General features: G+C 42.8%; 1 protein-coding gene across 4 annotated transcripts in view; it reads right to left on the bottom strand.

Annotated features, from left to right (window-relative positions):
- Positions 1-20,319, bottom strand: part of NHSL1 (NHS like 1) — a 289,800-nt gene extending 269,481 nt beyond the window's left edge. For all 4 annotated transcript variants that reach the window (XM_077486755.1, XM_077486759.1, XM_077486756.1 and 1 more), the window contains exon 1: positions 19,597-20,319. In XM_077486755.1, the coding sequence (XP_077342881.1) occupies positions 19,597-19,888 (292 nt within the window). In that variant the 5' untranslated portion in view covers positions 19,889-20,319. The remainder of the gene's footprint in view (positions 1-19,596) is intronic.
- Positions 20,320-20,753: the final 434 nt, after the last annotated feature.

Raw genomic sequence — 20,753 nt, 5'->3', positions numbered from 1 at the left:
GTCCTTTTCTATAACTGTTGCTTCATACTACATTAATGACACTGATTGCAATTAACTTCTATGGGCAAAAGATTTCTTCCTGTTTTAATATATGAGAGATGCTTAGTATGATTCCGGAAGTCTAACTCTGGGCAAAAAAAAGTTCTCCCATGCAGTAGGTCTGTGCCTGCACTGCACGGGTAAGCTGCTTGCTCTTGTCTAGGGGATTGGAAAAAAGCTTATAATCACCTGATCTTCCATTCCACCTGCAAACAGTGCTCCCCCACAATCCAGCGGTGGACTGTTCCTGACGTCCTCACATCCAGAACAGGTCTTTGGGCATGATGACGTCAAGACTGTGGTACCAGTCTTGTGCGGGGGGGGGGAGAGAATCAGAGGATTATGTAAGTATATCTGTGTTCTCCAATTCCTTAGACCAGGCGTCTCAAACTGGCGGCCCCTCCAGCTATTGTGAAACTACAAGACCCATCATGCCTCTGCCTGTGGGAGTCATGCTTGTAACTGTCAGTCTTGTAATGCCTCATGGGACTTGTAGTTTCGCAACAGCTGGAGGGCCACCAGTTTGAGACCCTTATGGCCTAGACAAAAAAAAGTAGTTGACCCGTGCAGTGTCGCATAGCCCCACTGAATGGGAAAACTTTTTTATTGCCCAAAGTATGATAAAGGCAATATTAATACAACACTGGAACCCTTCATAAATGTGACGACTGTCACAGCCTGCTATCATGGTCATATGGAATGAAGAGATGAAAACATTCTTTTATACAGCAGGATGTGAGCAGAGGAATAAGTCTGCAAAGTCAAGGAAATGAACCAGCCGGAAGCATCTGATGAATAAAGCTTGAAGCAGGCCCTAGCCCTTTCATTTACTTGGTACATGCCCTCTACACAATGTAATAAACCTTTGCCCTTTTCCTGCTGCTGTCCTTTGAACTAAATGCTTTCATGTATATCTCAGGTACCAGAAAAGTACTTTTATTATCATAAGGAAACAGATAATGAATTGATCATTACTGATCAATAAAATGACCTGATTAGACCAAAACCATCATGATGATTAAAGAGGTAATAAACCCAAAACCAAAAATAATATATATTGCAGCTTACCGATCATTAGAGGTGGCGGCTGCATCCGTTTTCTTTTATTTGCCCTTTTCACCTGGTGATCTGGCTAGTAACACACATCCTGTATTAGTGAGACACAACTCTGGAGGAGTGAGATAGGAGGCACAGCAGACAGCGCCATTGTCAGTCTGTCAGTAGTGTTAAATGTGTTAGCAGATTTAAATACACTAACAAAATGAAGCCAAACACCAGCTCACTCTTTATAAACGGTTACAGTAGGGGGTGCCCAACCAGTGGCCCATGTCCTCCTGTTCTGGGATGGTAGGTTGGCAAACACAGATCACGGGTTGCCACCCCAAAGCATCAGCACAGGCAGAGTGATACCAAATGCACTCGATAGATAGCCGGCAATACCTGAATGGAAGACTATTATTAAAGGTAAGTTTATTACTAAAATCACAGTGTGTATATGGGCATATCTGTTCGGCAGTGGTTACTGGGCTGCTTTCAAACTGATCCGCAGGTGCAGAGCAGTACACCTGCGGGTTACCTGCACTGAGCCATAGACTTCTGTTATTACCAGCGGGTTTGGTGAGCTTTCAGAAAAGGCACTACACATGCAGGATATAATAGAAGTCTAGGAAAGCCACAGGTGGACTGCACTTCACCCGCAGTGTGGGTAGACCACAGCACATCTGTGTGTAAGCAGCCTTAGGCCACTTTCACAAGATCGGTCTGAACCAACTGGACCCTCCATTCACCTCTATGGAACGGCAGATCCACTAAAGATCTGTCCCCCTCTGTCTGGGCGGAAGCGGAGGGCTCTTAGATTAGAGTGGGCTGTGTCCGTCTCTGCTTTGCATATGCAGAGTGGATACCTGTTATCCGCCTGCTTCGTTCATTGTGGCCTGCGACCGGTTACCAAGTCGCTTTAGTGGCCTTCACTCTTCAAAAGGTTGGGCACCCCTGGGTTACAGCAAACATTTTTTATTTTGCATTTTGGGATAAAGGTTTTACATGAATAAATAAAAGCTGATCATTTTAAGCACCCCTGCCAGTTGTTAAGTGGTTTGTCTCATCCATGAACTGATTTTGCTGGAGAGTTTGTGCTGTGAAAAATAACAGATTTACTAGCTGGATTACCAGATTAAAATAGAAGAAAGAAAGAATTTAAAAAGGAAACAATTGCAGGAATCACAGCTAAGAATTAGTAAGCTGCAGTATAATAAATGTTGGCTTTTGGGTTTAATACTGCTTTAAGCCCACGTTCTCATTGGGCCGATTTGACATGTCAAATTGCACGCCCAATCGGCAGCTATTGCCAGCAATGGCACTGTCCGAATTGGTGCAGCGCCGACTTTGCGGTGCCGCACTGATTCCCAAGAGTAGCTCCTGTACTACTTTTGGGGACTTCGGTGGCAATTTGAATAGACATCTGTGCATGAACCCATACAGATGTCTGGCGAATCGCCCCCGAAGTCAGACTGCATTGCCGGTTTGAAATCATTCAGCTGAACACGCACAATTTCTAACCCACAGCAGTTTGGACCTGGGCTAAAGTGGTATTAAACTCAAAAAAAAAAAATGTAATACTTTGAAGCTTTGCAATGCATAAATGCCGTGGCTGTATTCGTTTTATTTTTTAGACTTTTTTTTTTCTTTCTTTCTTTCTTTTCACCTGGTAATCCGTAAGCAGTCCGCATTCCAAACATTTGTCCCTGGGTGCATACTGCCCTAAATATTAGTTCCTCTAGGTGCACAGTCCAGCCACAGCAGCTTTCAGCCTCTCATAGAGTTTTACAGGTTGCCGGCAGCGGGGCTGGGTGGTACAGTTGTGTATTCTACCCGCACCTAAATGCTGGAGACCTGTGAACCAGGGCTAACGTCCAGGGTGTACGGGGCCTAACTGCATAATTTCCAGCAATACATTTCTGGTACATGGTAGTTTAAGTGTGTCTAAACCCAAAAACAAAAATATAATTTACTACAGACTACAAAGAACCAGCTGATTTTTGGTACAGGTGTACTACTATCAGTTCAACAAAAGTCAATCTAACAACTAGCTTCTGTTGAACGGTCTTGCTGGATAACCAGCATTCAATCAGCGCTTACAGCCAATGGCTGCAAACCCCGATTAGTGTGTTCTGGTGGTGGGAGTCCTCGCTGTCAGAATACAAAAGCTGAGCTGGAGAGATTCCTGCTTTACACATCGTTGTGTTGATGCAGAGATCTGTCAGTGTTTTGACATTCATCCCGCAGGTTGAAAAAATAAAAATAAATCAGTGTGTAACCCAGCGTTAGATGTGGTGGCTGTATTTGTCTTCTTTTTCAGGCTTCTTCTCTTTTTTTACTTACTTTTCCTGCCAGTAACACACTTGCTGTCGTAAACACTGCTCACTGACTGTTCTGTACTCACTGAACAGCATTGCCACCCTAGTACAGGAAGTGTGTTAGAACTACAGAGCATCCCCACCTCTCCTCTTCTGCATAACATGGGGGGGGGGCATGTTCTGTAGTTCACAGAGGTGAAGTGGGCAGGAATTTAAATTTGAGATAATACTGTGAAGTGCACAGTACACAAGACAGAACTGGGTAATGTTTTCATTATTGGACAAACATAACAAAATCTTTCAATGGCATGTTCGCAGACCTAAAAGGAAGCAAAGTATATTTATTATTTCCTGGAACCTTTGCAGGTTTATTTTGGAAATGAACAATACTTGCAGCCAATAAGGTATTTTTTTTTGTCTACAGAAAGATATTTGTTATGAATGATCTACTAAGCTCTGCCTGAGGCTGGCTTAAGTCTTAAAGTAGCTGTAAGGCCCAACACACAAGAAAGAGTTCGCTGGCAGTTGATTGATTTCTAGGCTGTATATAATAATTAAAATAATAAATATAGCTCTGCTCATATCTTTTTTTCTTGTTTGTTTCACGCGGTCCTATGGCTGCAATTCGACTGCATATTATACCACTGTGTGGCCGGGTATCCAAAAAACGCTCCTGTGTCCATACTGGAAGTGATGTGTGCCCGCCTGGACCTGGGTTTTCTGGGCCATTGAGCACTAAAGGAGATCATTTGGTACATACAAATAAATTGGAGATTTTTATTTTTTTTGATAGTGGAATTGCACTTTAAACTATAAAATATATAGGGTTTGTTACCCTAAAAATCCTTAATGCTTGAGGAATGAAATGATTGGCTTTCAAAAACGTGCATCTTTCGCCAATAAAAGGGTATTGCGCAATAAAAAGCCCAAACTTTCCACAGTATACTAGAAATCTAGTAATATGAAGTTACAAAAATGATAACTGATTGTATGTAAAAATATAATAGAGACAAGAAAGATCATCATCAAGTAATTTATTTTATAACTATTTTGAGTTTTAACAAACACCTGACTTTATTAGTAGAAATTTTGAAAAGTTTAGGGTTGGCATGAGTCAATGCAATATATTCCAGGCATAGACAGCCAAAACTGCAGAGTATTAAAGCAGATTTGGTAATAAAACTCTATACATGAAAACTAAATTTACAGCTAATTAATATGCATAAAGGTGATTGCTGCAAAACCATAAAAGTTAACGAGATCACCATTCGGCCATTTCTATTGTGTAAGCATGGCACGAGAATAAAAAGGCCCATGGTGCTCATATCAACCAATCAAATGATATTTGTTATCTTAGTTTATTATCGTAAACCTAATAAATTATTTATTCCGCGTCTGCTGTGAAATGGAAAGTTCCTTAATCTGGCACTAATCTGGTGGTGAGGTTGACATTCTATGGGATCAGGCTACAAATAAAATAAAATCACATTATTATTATAACCTGAAGCTGACAAAAATGTACTACTCTGGCAGATTTCTGACTTTTCATATTTTCCTCTGGAACAATATGGGATGCCACCCAGTATTTAGCAACTAGTTGAGCTGGAAGAAAGAGACGGTCTGACATTTTCATGTATCCTGTATGATAATCTCCCAAGGCCACGGCGAGATTATTTCACTTCTTCGCACTCCAAGGTCACAGAACAGCTGTTAGTACCTGGTCATTCCATTCTCAGTGTTAACTCCAGAACAAACATCTGCTAGATTGTTCCAAAACACAACTCCCATGTAAACACATCTCCACATAAAGCTCATCATATCTTTTTCTAGAACACCTTTTCCTGAGTGCATTTTTAAAATAACAAACAGCTTAAGCTGGCCATGTACTGATAGCCTACAGGCTGAACGAAAAAACACAAAAAAAACAAATTCTTTCATCCATATTATAGAGCGTGGATGAAAGCTTCTCCTGCTGTGCCTATTGCATTTTGACAGCCAGCCCTGCCACTTGTCAAAATCCCCAAACAATGGCTGCATACGATTGGGTGCAGCCACTTTCCAGTCAACAAATTTCCACGCTACTTCTTAATTTTGTAAAATGAGGGACATCGGCCAATTGTTACGGTTTTATTGTCTTGCTCTATTGTTTCTTCATTTTGCTGAGATACTCATGGTGAATATCAGCATCTTATGCCACGTACACACGACCGTTTTTTCCGTCAGAATAAACTCTGACGGTCTTTACAACAGAGTTCCACTGAAACGGACTTGCCTACACACGATCACACCAAAGTCCATTCATTTAGATTGTGATGACGTAAGACGGGACTAGAAAAAGGAAGTTCAATAGCCAGTAGCCAATAGCTACCCTAGCGTCGTTTTTGGTCCGTTGGAATAGCATACAGGCGAAAGCTTTTCCCGATAGGAATTGATTGCGTTGGAAAGATTTAAAACATGTTCTATTTCTAGGTCCGTCAGAATTTTTGAAAAAAAAAAAAAAAGTCACATGAAGCCCAAACACGATCAGAATATCCGATGAAATGATTCAGTCGGACCTTTTCTGCTGGAAAGTCTGGTCGTGTGTATGCTGCATTAGAAACGTCTCCTTAAGCTATTCGTGAATGGGTAGTGTCAACCCTTAACCGATTAGGGTGTACCTTATCCATGTTCTAGGTTCCGTATGTATATATAAAATGTGCTATGTGTCTGATTTCCCCAGACCTTTCTGGGGGGGGGGGGGACGACACATATCCTTCAGTCTCGCCATCTTCATCTAGATTTTCCTTTTGGTTGCTTGTGGATTACCACTATTCACAGTGCTTATGTATGGTTATGTTTGACAAATTAATGTTGAGCATCGTGTTTGTTGTATATCTGTAATTTCGACCCAATAAAATATTTTAATTAAAAATAAGGACGTCAGACAGCAGTTGGCCAACTGGACTACCCACTAAGCAAATTTCACCTGGTTCCTGAGGAACCAGCTAAAACCCATACAGTGTATAGCCAGAGTAAGTAAGCTTCATTGACAATTTATTTATATAACAGCTTCTTAAGACACTGCTGTCAAGCCCTTTTGGGGTGGGTGGATCCCAAACAGCACAGGTCGGAAGTTCCTTCTCTACCCCTCTCCTATGCATTCACTTAACCTTTCAAGATCAGAACATACATTCTGTTTAATTCTCTGACACCATTAATAAATGAAAATAAATGAAACAAAGAACAATTTGAGTACAGCAAGGTCAAATAAAGCAGAGAGAGCTAAATAGATTGTACAAGTTACACTCAACTTCCTACACCACATCTTGATTTGTCACTCTCTGGTGTCCACAAAACATCCTAAATAAAGGAGATGGATATTGTGGCACGAGGCGCATGTCCCAAAAAACAGTTCAGACCTCAACGTTAAAGTGGCTGATCACAGAACTAGTGATTGTGTTTTATTCACTCCATTTACTTCCCCAAAAAAATCAACTCCATTCAATCAATAAGGACTGCAATGGTCAAATGTACAGCTTAAAAAGGTCAGCCTGTTCAAACCAGATACTCACATTTTTGGAATGGTTCCTTATATCAGTCAAGGGTCTCTGATAGCGAGATTTCTAAGTGAGTTCCCAGACATGCATATCTGCTGTAGCCATTACAAAGGGGTTCAACTCTTTTTGATGGATTTTAATTTAGCATTAAGTTATATTTATTACAACAACAAGTAGGAACACCCTGCTCATAAATCTTGCCAACATTTTGGGTTGGGACGTTTTATTTTATGTCCATGCATAATTAAAGCGCACCTCAATATACCTTCACTTACACTTTGTTTATTTTCCAGCATAAAAAAAATATGAAATTGTATGGAACATAAAATTATGACTTCTCTGGTCTTGAAATTAAAATATTTTATTGTCTGCATATCTGTGATAAAGAAAGGTATGATTAAGTATCTGACTTTTCTCTAGATTCTCTGATTATATAAGGCACAAGTCATCTATCAAGTAAGCTTCAATGAAATAGTAGGCCTTGACACATAGAAGCATGGAGGTTAAGCCAACATAGCCCATTTCTTGTGTTAACTTGATGCAAGTGACCGTTAAGGTCGCAGATGTTACAACGTCCCTGCTGTAGTAGACTTAACAAAGGAAACAAAGGGACCAAGTCATTAGGCGACAAATCCAAAGGGAAAGAGATGATTTTAGACAAAATGTTGAGAAAGACAACCCAGCTGCTGTTATAAATCACTGATATACTCAAACTGGGCAAGTACATCTTAAAACAATAAATCCTGCCAATTGCTGACCCAACACATACATTTTCAGGTCAATATCTATTCTAGACTCATTACTATTATGACATTCCTAAAAATAAAGGTGTGTCGCCACCCTGACTGTCTGGTACAAATGCATTCTTCTGCAAGAAATAACCAGCCACACCAATACCTGTCATTACTATATTTGAGAAATAAACTCTTTATTACCAACAAAAGCACATTATTTACATTGTGCATTTAAAGAAAACCTGAAATGGTGCTAAATTACCACAGGTATATAACAGCAGGTACCTCATGTGGAGGAGGTAGGAAGGGTTGGGGCAAGACTTTCAACCACAAAAGCCGGTCTAGATTTCTATAATAGAAACTGGATTCAAGGCTCCAAAGACACCTAAAGTGGTTGTAAATCCTTACAGACCAATTTGACCTACAGGTAAGCCTAGATTAAGGCTTACCTGTAGGTCCATGTAGGTTTAGGAGATATTTTCAAAAAGAAAGGCACCGCTGTCTACGGCGCATGCACCGTAGACAGCGGCACGCAGGCGCACTGAGCATGCTGCTGCTAGCGGCGCTATGCTGTTAGTGGCGACTCCCGTGCCCATGCGCGGGAGTGACTTCATCGCTGCTCCGGCCACTCACAGCGCCGGAGCAGCGATACCCGGAAAAAGATGGACGCTTCGCGCTACAGGGGACAGCTGTGACATCGCTGGCTCCAGTGTCAGGTAAGTGACACATAATGGGATACTATGCGATGCATAGTAGCCCATTATGCTTTACCTTTGCAGGGAGACAAAGAGGAAGTAGGGAGCTTTATTATTTCAGGTACTTATACAACACTGGCAGCACTTTACATATGTATTATACATTCACACAAGTCCCTACCCTCAAGGAGCTTACAATCTAAAGGTCCCTAACTCATATTCATACATCCACATACTAGGGCCAATTTAGACAAGAGCCAATTAACCTACCAGCATGTCTTTGGAGTGTGGGAGGAAACCGGAGTATCCAGAGGAAAACCACGCAGGTACAAGGAGAACATGCAGGTAGCCTTTTAACTCAAAAGTTCCTAAGATTGCTTCTTGTGTGACCCCTTCTCTTGTGGGTTCATTTATGAGACATCCTTGTGTGCACGCTCGCAGGAGAGAGATCACAGGCCTACGTTGGCTGGCTGCTTGTGACGACACACACAGGCAGCCAGAAAGGACTAGATGGCACATATATTCATGGTGACACGTGGACTTATAGGAAATGTAGTCCCAAGAAAGGGGAATAGGACACTTTGTGTGGAGCTGTGGGTGCATGTTCCTATAAGAAAAATGGCAGATTGCAGGCTAGAATCATTTGCTGCGTGCCTTTTCCTAGTTCGGTTTAATTAATATAGAAAATGTGATGCTTCAGTGCTACTTTAAAGCGGGAGTCCACCGGGACTCCGCGTTTTTTTTTTTTTTTTTTAAAGCCAGCAGCTACAAATACTGCAGCTGCTGACTTTTAAAATAGTGACACTTACCTGTCCAGCGCGCTCGCGATGTCGGCACCCGAAGCCGATCTCTAGGTCGTCTGTCGGGTCCTGCCGCCGCCATCTTGGGTATGGGGATCAGGAAATGGAGCCTTTCGGCTTCATTTCCCGGTTCCCTACTGCGCATGCGCGAATCGCGCTGCGCAATAAGGACGCTCCCCGCTGCCTCTGGGATCTCTGTGTTTCCCAGCAGGCAGCGGGGCACTTGCGGGAAGGGGCGGGCACTTGCGGAAAGGGGCGTAAGTTACGCCCCTTTCCGCAGAGAGCTATCCCGGAAGTGGGTGCAGTTACCTGGATTATCCAGGTAACTGCACCCCCCTCCCCCCTGAAAGGTGCCGATTGTGGCACCGGAGGGGGGGAGGGTTCCGATGAGCGGAAGGTCCACTTTAGGGTGGACCTCCGCTTTAAAGGTTACTCTAGGTTTGAAAAAGCCCTGATGTCTTTAACATAATAGCATTGATAATAAAATAACGTTTTGCCTCTGCCCTTTTGTGCTTTTTTGACAGCTGTCATTACAGGCCTAGGTCAGTAGATATTGCTTTGCTCACATTCACCCTGTCTAACTTCAGAAATTATCACAATTGCAACTTAGAGGGAAGCCTCAGGACGAAAACTGCTTAGAAGAGAGATTTCCAAATTTTTTAAACAAAGTGCCAGTTTACTGCCTTTCAAACCTTGGGGGGAGAGGGGTACAGTTGCCAATGAGAGTGGAAAATGCCCTAGCATCAGTGGGAGTAAATAATGCCATAGGCCTAGCGGTCAGTGGGACTAAAAAAAATAATAATTGCATCATTGCTGTCAGTGAGAGAATTAATTCCCCATCTCTGGTGCTAGTGGGAGAAAAAGTATGTAGATATTCACCAGCATACTGAGGATCATCAATTTCCTCCAAGCGGTTTTTTAGATCACATCACAAAATGGTGTAGTGCAATGTTTTGGATCCACACAGGACCTCTTCCTCAGGCATGTTCCACCATATCACAGCCTGAGGGAGACATTCTGTGTACTTCAGATCCCCTCCTACTTTCTGCTCCAGCTCTCCCAGGATTGGATGCTCCACACCTCAGCAGGATTGCTGAAGTGATGTGGTGACTTTTATGGGTTTTGAATGTTGGTGGTCATAGAAGAGGTTCAGTGTAAGAAATACACAGGAGAAAATACATGTTGACAAGGGGAGTGTAGAGGTGGGTGAGTAGTCGACTGACATCATGACTCCACCCACCGAGCTCTGGAAAACAGACCTACCCACAGAATATGCAGTTTTTTCAGGTCTCATAACAGACAGAGGGGAGACATTTGACAGGTAAGGATACATGCAGGAGACATGTATATCCTTATAGATAACCACTATGGCAGTAGTTTAGAAAGGATGAGAGTGAGTTTACGTCCACTTTAATCGCTCATTCCAGGAACGTGTGCGATGGGAATATGGACAGTGTGTGGAATAGTGCCCCAGAATTGGTGTCAGTGGGAAAATTAGTTCCACATCTCTGGTGTCAGTGGGAGGAATAGTGCCCCATCATTGGCGCCAGTGAGAGGAATATTGCCCCATTATTGGTGTCAGTGGGAGGAATAGTGCCCCATAACTGATGTTAGTGGACAATTAGTTCCACATCTCTGGTGTCAGTGGGAGGAATAGTTCCCCATCTTTGGCGCCAGTGGAAGGAATATTGCCCCATCATTGGTGTCAGTGGGAGGAATAGTGCCCCATAATTGATGTTAGTGGGACAATTAGATCCCAATCTCTGGTGTCAGTGGAAAGAATAGTGTCCTTCTTTGGTGTCAGTGGGAGGACTAGTGCCCCAAGGGCAGGTTAAAGGCAAGCAAAATATCACATTTGGCCCGCAGGCCGCAGTCTGGTGACCCCAAGCTTATAAGAAGACAGCCTCTCCATAAATTTAGCAAAGCACAGTTCATTCTTTGAGAGTCCAGACTTCCAATAAAGAAAGGAGACTGCACATCTAGAGGGATCCCTGATGTCTTTTTTGTTTTAAGTCCCAGTATGTGCATGTTGATATCGGCATTGTAGCAAAGTAATGAACGTAACACAAGCCTAAATAATAGGTGATGACTTTTTTTTTTACTCTATATCAGGGCTACTTGTAATATTATACCACATGTGGGTTGTGTTTAACAAATGGCAACTTGGCAAATTTGGCAATGGCAATGGCAAGCCTAGGATAGGCCTATCTACCAACATTCCCTGTATATAAGCAAAATATATTGTAATGTGATCATTCTCTACAGACCATAATAATTCCAACAATAAGAAACAGTTGTACCTAGTAATTAGATCATGCCATCAAAGGGCGGTTGTTGGTTCTGCTTTCTGCAAATTAAAAAATGAATGAACTTTAATAACACAGTGTAAGAGTGAAGATGTAACTCAGGAACCGTGCCTTGTTGTAGTCTGTTGGGAGCCCATCTGTAGACATTTAAACCACACCATTCTGCAATTTATTATTGGATTATTAGCTCCACAACCGCATGTTGTGTAATATACGCTTTTATTCTTCCACTTTTTTTCTAGCTTGCATTATGGACATTACATCCCATGAGAAAACAGTATTTTACGGGAGGAAATGTATACCCGCACCTCCGAGGTGGACAAAACTGCACACATCCCCGACTTAGCTGTGCAGTACATTTTAGAAGTTCAGTTGCCTTTTCTTTCTGCCACTGCTTTTTGAAGTGGTTAATTGGCCTAACTTCTAAGATTTAAGTCACTTCCAAGAATTATAATTAATCTACGCATGATTTATATGTTATATTTGAACCGCACTCCGCATAGATGGAAAGGCCATCCTCTGTAGTGCCCATCCCTACTGGGGATAAAAGCAAACAAGGCTTACAATGCTCCCATTCCGTTTATTTTTCTTATGGACATGCTGAGGATATTTGTTCTTAGAAAAAAAAAAAAAAACATTGTTTCTCTCTTGCTACATTTTTCATGGCTTACAGGGGTTAAAGGAAAGTCTCCAAATCTTCATTTTTTATGGAGCCGGAATAATTTCCTGCACCTGTGAAAATACATTCATAGAAACTCTATCCTATCCCGAAGAGGAGTCCCGTGGTCAAGGTATGCTGCGTGTACTCCCTGCCAGCATTTCTCGTCTGACACTTGGAAAACCTTGCTGAACCGTGTCAGCTGCTTCCCACTAAAAAAACCACACCTTGTTTTATGTTGATTTTTAAATGCTGCACAATGACAACACGCCATGCTGATTCAGCTGGTAAGCTCTTTGAATATTTATTATGCAAGTCTTTGCTGCCAGTTTACCAGCTTTTGCATATGTATTGCACCACTGGTGGGCTACTACAGAGCGTCCGTTTTTTTTAAAGGGGACCTTGTCAAATCGGCATATGCCACAATTTGAGGCTCCAGATCAGAGCTGGAGGTTCTCAGTGATCAAATGCTGGAAGTGGTTCTAGTTCTTCAGTAAAAGGCCCCTTCAGTTTTGACGGCAGACCTGAACGGGCGCTCCATGCAAGTCTATGGAGCGACGGATGTCAGCGGTGACATGTCCTCTGACATCCGACCCGGTCCGATCCGCTAAAATCAGATGGATGCCCCTAAGTTCGCATCTATCCTTGGCGGATCCGATCGGGAGAGATCTGATGAAAACGGACTATGGCTGGATTCACACCTATGCAGTTTTAGTGTTTTTTGCATCTTGCAGATTTGCACTACAGTCCATTTACATGGTTTCCTATGGAACATGTTCTGTGGTGCAAATCTGCAAAATGCAAAAAGCACTAAGGCTGGATTCACACCTATGCATTTTTAGTGCTTTTTGCATTTTGCAGATTTGCACTACAGAACATGTTCCATAGGAAACCATGTTGAATGGACTGTAGTGCAAATCTGCAAAATGCAAAAAGCACTAAAAATGCATCGGTGTGAATCCGGCCTAAGACAGTGACTTAGGATAAGTGCACAGATAATGACTTTTGGCATGGCTCTGACTTTCCTGATCTCCACTCTCGTTCTAGGTCAGAGGCTGAGGAAATATTGACCAGAAACTGACTGCATTGGTGTGAACTAGAGCCATTGGAATACATGGAAAACACTGTGCATGCATTTTTAGTGCAGAAAAAAAAAAAACGCACGGAACTGCATCTGGTCACTGTGAACTGGCTCTCATGGTATGTGACTAATGTACTTAAAATATGCAAAACAAGTTCAAAAAAGTATAATTTCAAGAAAACTGCCTCCTGAAACATTATCCTGCTATTTCAACTATTGCAAGCATGTAGTCAGACTTCCACAAGAGCACAGACACATTTCCGATCTTTAAATATCAGCATAAAATAACATTAAGTATATAACAAAAGCATATCTGTTTGACAAAATTATGAACCATATTATGGGGTTCCTGCAGTCCATTCAACGGCGAGGATCCTGAATGAATCCATCATGGTGTAGCGGCAGAACATGTCTACAGTGATCATGCAGATAGTAACCATCATCACAGTAATGTAGATTTTTTAGCACCATACACACTATCAGTTTTTCCTTCAGGTTTACCAAAACCATGTAGTGCAAGGGCCTGCCTGATTGCATACAAATTGAAACTCCTAAGGTTTTACCTCATATTATATGGTTTTGGTAAATCTGAAGGAAAAACTCAGCAGAAAAACTGATAGTGTGTATGGGGCTTCAGAACATAATGGTCAACTGTCAGCTTTAGTGGCCTATGAAAATGATCAAAAAGGAGGCCCATAATGCACGTTACATCCACCTATGCATTTCAAATGACCCTTAATGAGGTTCAATATACAAAAAATAATAATTTCTGGCCCATTTTTGGTCAACCCAGGACGGCACATAGCATGGGTATTCACAGCTACGTATTGTGGTGCGTTGAATGGTCAGGTTCATTGTTTACTGCATTGGCAGACATTGGGGGCCCATTACAAATACACCGGATGCCCCCAAAACAAATTCAGGGCCCATTACAATTACACTGGATGCCCCCAAAACACATTCAGGGCCCATTACAAATACACAGGATGCCCCCCAAAACACATTAACATACATAAATACACATGGTAACGTATGTGCATAGATGTGAATTCTGCCTCAAACGAGCAACCAGGACACAGCTTGTTGCTGCAAGTATGAAATATCTAACAGAGTAAGATACTAGTAAAATACAAAAACTGGATATGACATGACAGGTTCGTGACTGCCGCCACATCTCAAAACTTAAAACACATCCACATTTTATATACACACAGTGGTAATGAAAAACAACCTGCTTTACTAAAAGAAGAACAATGTTGTTATCATAAAGCCATATCTTCACCTCCTGGACTACTCATATAGCAGGTTTCAATGTGTACATAGTAACCAAGATTAAATACAATTTCCAGGGAAGAATCAACGCAGTATATTTACATTGCACAATTTATGAAAATTAATCTTGGCTTCTACGCATGTACCTCAAGTAAGCATTCAAAGTCATATTGCTTGTGGGGAACTGCTAAATAACTACGTATAACTGTATCTCTTATCACAAACTTATCACCAAAAATAAATATTGTAATGTAAGCACTGCACAATTTAATCAGCAGCAAAATGTGATATTTGAAAAGTTATATACTCGGCAAAGACTCTAACCAAATATTGAGAGAGAGAGGGACCATAATGGACGCACTTGTCATTAGAACACTGGTGGAAGGGACCTGAGCTGCCATGGTAATAAATGACCTGGGTCGTCTTTTTGAATTTGTGATAGTTTCCATGCTGTTTACCCAACCAGAGGAACGTGTGTGAAGGATCTTGAATGCATCTGATGATAACATATTGGGCGAAGCGAAGCCATATTGAATTGATTTACTAAAACTGAAGAGTGCAAAATCTGGTGCAACTCTATATAGAAACCAATCACTTTCCAGGTTGTATTGCCAAAGCTTAAAGGATAAGTTCACTTTTCAGAACAAAATAATAAATGCATTTTTTTTGCAGGTAAAAAAAAAATAAAAAAAAGTGCATTTTTTTTTGGAGTCTGTAAAGCATTGTATGGTCCATTGCAGGTCTCCTGTAGATCTGTCAGTGTATTGCCCCATACACACGATCGGACTTTCTGCCAACAAAACCGTGGATTTTTGTTCGAAGGTTGTTGGCTCAAACTTGTCTTGCATACACATGGTCACACAAATGTTGGCCAATAATTCCAAACGTGGGTACGCAGTGACGTACAAGACATACAATGAGACGAGAAAAAGGAAGTTCAAAAGCCAGTGTTGCTCCTTCTGCTTGATTCCGCGCACACGTCAACTTTTGTGCGCCGGACTTGTGCACACACGATCGGACTTTCCGACAACAAAGTTTTGTTGGCGGAAAATTTGAAAAGCTGCTAAGAAACATTTGTCGGCGGAAAGCCCGACAGCAAATGTTCGATGGAGCATACACACGGTCGGAGTTTCCGTCAACAAGCTCACATCCAACATTTCTCATTGGAAAATCCGACCGTGTGTACGTGGCATAACTGTATGCCCATACATCCCGTACTGACAAGCAGATACACTGACAGGTAGAATCAATGAACTACCATGGCGCTCCACAGCGAAGCCACGCACTACCATGCTGATTTCAAAGAGGCTGCAGCATTGGGAACATGTTACATGTTCCACCCAAAGAGCAGGGGGGGAACATGTCACATGTTCCCAAAGGTAAACTTATCCTTTAAAGTAGTAGTAAATTCACGTGGGTGATTTTTACCTTTGGGTACAGTAATTATCTCGTAAACGTGCACATTTTACCAGATACTTATTTTAGCAGCAGCCGATGGAATCTCCGTCGCATGCACACTGGGTTCTGAATGGACTGTGCAGACCATACAAGACTCTTTGCTGCGGGAGTGATGTCATCGTGGCTCAGCCATACATATGGCCAAAGCCTGTGAATCCGGATGGAAGACCAGGTGAAGATAGAAGCTCCTACAGCAGCGCATACTAGCACATTATGACTTAGGGTCCTTTCACACAGGGCGGATCAGTCATGATCCGCCCTGTGGATATGCGCTTGCTCAGCGGGGAACGCTCCGTCAACCCCCGCTGAGCAGGAAGATGACAGGTCCGTCTCTGCACACTGTGCAGGGATGGACCTGTCAGAGTGCCACTCTCCCCTATGGGAGATCAGATGACGACGGACCACAGTGTCCGTCGTCACCCGATCTGATGACGGATGGAAAAGTAGGTTTTTCCACCGCCACACTTTTTTGGATCGGAGGGGGTCGGATGTCAGAGGACATGTCACCTCTGACCTCCGACACTCCATAGACCTCTATGTAGCATCCGTTCAGGTCCACCTGAAAAACTGATAGGCAGACCTGAATGGATCGGTAGTGTGAAAGAGGCCTTAATCTGCGCGTGACCAAATTTTTTTTTTTTTCTTTGGTGCTTTAACTGAACACGCAAAAGTTAGAAGCTGATTGGCTACCATGCACAGTTGCACCAGATTCTGAGTGCTCCTGTTTTAGTAAATCTCCTCCAATGTACCTTCAGTAGACTTGCAATACTAACAGAGCCAAGCATTCCTAAAGCTAACCAAGCATCAGTAACATTTTGTTTGAACGTTCATACGGAAATTCAGAAAAATAGTTTGTCAGAGCAATCCATAGTATCATTATGAACTCAAAAAATTTCATTTGAAAACCCTGATTTTTTTTTTGTAAATTTGCCATGCCAAAGTTTTGAATTCTACATTTGATTTCTGGATGCACTTATGCATTACAAGGAGTACAATTTTTCACAAATCTTAGAATTGTATTCGATCTTCCTTTGCTTGTCAATATGCGACCCCATCAACTATTAGGAGATTCCTAAATCAATTTTTGTGTGCGAAATTAGCTTAAGGCTCGGTTCACACCATCGCCGCATGTGGCTCACAGCAGGGGTCCGGTGCGTCCAGGTTCACCTTTTCAGGTCCGATTTCAGCATGAATTTTTGGTTGAATTCGGACCTGAAACAGACCAAATTAAGCACTGGGCTCCTGTGCAAATTCGCACCGGAGATGCAGCACAGATGTGAACCAGCTCAATAGAGAGCCAGTCAAAATCTCCTGCTACTGTGAGCTGGAAGCGGGTTCCCCGCATCCAATTGGGAAAGGTGTGAACTCAGCCTTAAGTACAGTATGCTACATTTTGTCTATTCTAGGAGGGTATACACTGGGAGACTACCTTTGGTACTAATGGGAAATGTGATTTCTGTTCAAGAATTATCATAGGAAATTCTTGAAAAAGAATCAGCAGAAAAGTCGTTGGCTGGTGTCCACGAGAAGCAGCAGAGAGTAATAAGAGTCTTGTACAGGTACATACAAGTAGGCAGATAATTTAAAGACAGGTTGTGCATTGTGATAGGTCTAATTCACATGATTGCTGGTTAGGCGGAACTAGGTGAGCTTGTGTTTGACAACATAACAGGAGTGTACATTTTTTTTTTTATGGGTGGCAGGGTAGGCAATAAGTTTCGACATCCCATATAAGCAGGTGTGTTCCCTAGTAATTACAGTAGACCGGGTGTGTATTTAAAGAAGAAGACTTGGAAGAAATTCTGTACACATAATTAGGAACTGACAGCATTAAAAGTGATGGACTGGCAAGAACTATTAAAAGATTTGATTGCTTGCATATTTAAAACTATACATCCTCATGGAGAGGAACGATCTGCACTTTATATTTAAACTGATCAAGCTAGTTTTATATTGTTAGGTAAAAGGAATTTATGAACTTATGGAAAGGAATCTAGTATATATGCCCTAAGGCCTGGCATGCCTATTAACCCCATTTTAGAGTGTAAGCTCTTATGAGCAGGGCCCTTCTAAATCTCGTTTGAAATTGTTTTGTAACAAGGGATGAGCTTGGGTTCCAAAACTAAAGCCAGCCATAGGTGGTGCGATGTTCTTTACTGCAACCACGGGTTGCAGGTCAGAAAATAGTTCAATGCCTCCCACAGAGCTAATATGTTCTCCCAGCAGGGGAGTGCGGGAAGCCATCCCTGCCAGGAGAACAAACTGTAATTATTTCCAGTGGCTATAGCCACTGGCAATAATCGCATGAAAAAAATTGACATGCTGGTTTTACCCAAGTTGATCAAATTGGGTACCATTAGTCTGCCCGTACATGGTTCGAATCTTGGACGATCTCTGCTGAACTGGCCAAGACCCGAACCATCTATGGCCAGCTTAAGTTTAGATGAACCTTGAAGCAAGCTGTCAGTGCTGGCCCATCAGCTGCTGCCTGGCCATTCACATAGGGGCGAGGATGCTCATTATATCATCTACCTAATATTGTTACATGATGTCCAAAGTGGCGCGGGTGTCTCCTGAACTCAGCTCTAATTTGACCTTTCGATCCCCTGTTTTTTTTGTACTCCAATAAGCTGTGGGACAGGTCGGTCCCTTCCCTGTAGCTCACACCAGCTGCGGGGTGGGGAATGACCTGGCCTGAAATTGATTGCAATACATAAAAGTGGGCATTTGGGTTAGAGGTGATCTCAGGGGATAGCCAAACTAATCTCCATCAATGACATTGTCAACACTTTAGGTCAATGATGTCATGAGCACCCCCCCCCTGCCCCTTTGTATGTGCAGCTGGGGAATGACCCGGACCACGGCACATTGAAGTACATAAAAGTGGGTGTTGTAAGTTTGAGTTAAAGGTGAGTTCTGAGAACGTCTGAGCTCATCTCTATCAATGACACTGACCTAGTTTGGCCATGTGACCATATTTTAGTCAATGGTGTCATGAGTCGTCATCGTCCCCACGGCCCTTTGTATGTGCACCTGGGGAGCGGGGAATGACCTGGCCCGCAGCTCGTTGGAGTACATAAAAGTGCAAGTTCTGATTTTGGGTTAGAGATGAGTTCTGAGAACACCTGAGTTCATCTCTATCAATGACACTGACCTAATTTGGCCATGTGACCATATTAGGTTGATGATGTCATGAACACCCCCATCTCTTTGTGTACATGCCCCTGCTGAGCGATGAATGGCCTGGCCCGCAGCTCACTGCAGTACACAAAAGTGAGAGTAAGGAGCTTGGGCTAGAGATGAGCTCAGATGATACCCAAGCTCATCTAGGTCAATATCATGAGCATCCCTCCCCCCCCCCCTGCGGAGCATGGAATGGCCCAGCTGCAGGTGATCAGGCTTCTGGGTTTGGACCTAAGCTCATCCATATTTGTATCTCTACTTTCTCCCTTTATTTTGTTAAGTTCTGCACAAACCCGCTAGTACTATATAAATCCTCAATAAAAACAATAATAATATTTGTGAGATGTACAGTAATGACAAAGGTCTACAGAGGAAAAAAAACTTGACATGATGTTACAGAAAAGAGGGTGCACTATCCCCAACAAAGAACAAAGCCAATGCATCAGGTAAAAAAAATAAAAATCGCAAAACTACTTACGGACTGGTACCTTCCGGTGGTCCAAGTGGGATACAAAGTGATGGAGAGATGCCAGGCGACGTTGTAGGTGGGCACTGCGTTCTCCCAGGGTAACCGCCTGACCATGGATGCTGCTGAAGATGTCCTCAGCATGTCTAGACAGATCAGACAACTGATGGATGATGCGCATCATGGAGTAGATGCTAACTTCTTCCAGAGAAGTGACCACCAAAGCTGATCCATCCCTGAGCCCATTGGTGTCCCCCAACCTACACACCTGGGTGGGCTGCACTGTCCTCAGATGGAAAGGCATGGCAGCAACAAACTGATAAGTTTCAGACTGAGTGATCCAGGATGTCTCCTACATCCAGACAGCTGGCATCATGTGCATGGGATGCAGTCTGACTCCAAGGACTGGTATGACATGTGCCATCCGATCACAACAAACCTCCCAGACAGTCCTATGGTGACTCACCGGCGATCAGACATCATTTGTATTCCTCACACACTTCTCCCCAACAAGAGACAGGGATCAATAGGCACACATTCAAATCCACACTCCCAGAACCCAGGGGGAGACAACAAAGCTTCCCATTGGTCGGACAATCACCTCTGATCTCCTCTAATCATCATAGAGTGCGAGCTCCATGGACAAAAGTGACACCATCCTCAGGAAACTTTCCCCGATCTGCTCACTGGGGGACTGGGCTGTCCTGCCGGGGAAACTGAGCCTTGTATGAAACAGGAAAAGAGGCAGAATCATGGAGCCCTCCCTCCAGATCCCTCTCCTCCTCCTCCTCCTCCTCCTCCTCCTCCTATGTGTATAGTGAGGGGGGTGTCTGCAGACTGGCCCGAGGAAGGAGGAGGAGGGAGACACCTGTACAGCAAACACTTCACTCTGTCTGGGCTGGAGACGAGACACACACACACACAGTACTCATCTCTACACTGAACTTATACCTACTACACTCTACTCATCTCTACACTAAACTCATCTGTACACTGAACTTATCCCTACTACACTGTACTCATCTCTACACTGAGATCACCTTTACACTGCACTGATATGTACACTGTACTAATTTCTACACTGCACTCATCAGTAAACTAAACTCATCTCTACACTGCAATCCTCAGTACACTGAGCTCATCTCTACACTGCACTGATATGTACACTA

Source organism: Lithobates pipiens, unplaced genomic scaffold, assembly GCF_037356315.1.
Source record: "Lithobates pipiens isolate NorthernLeopardFrog02 unplaced genomic scaffold, aLitPip1_a1.2 Scaffold_18, whole genome shotgun sequence".
NCBI lineage: Eukaryota > Metazoa > Chordata > Amphibia > Anura > Ranidae > Lithobates > Lithobates pipiens.
The sequence above is the reverse complement of the archived record's forward strand: the minus strand, read 5'-3'. Positions and strand labels throughout refer to the sequence as shown.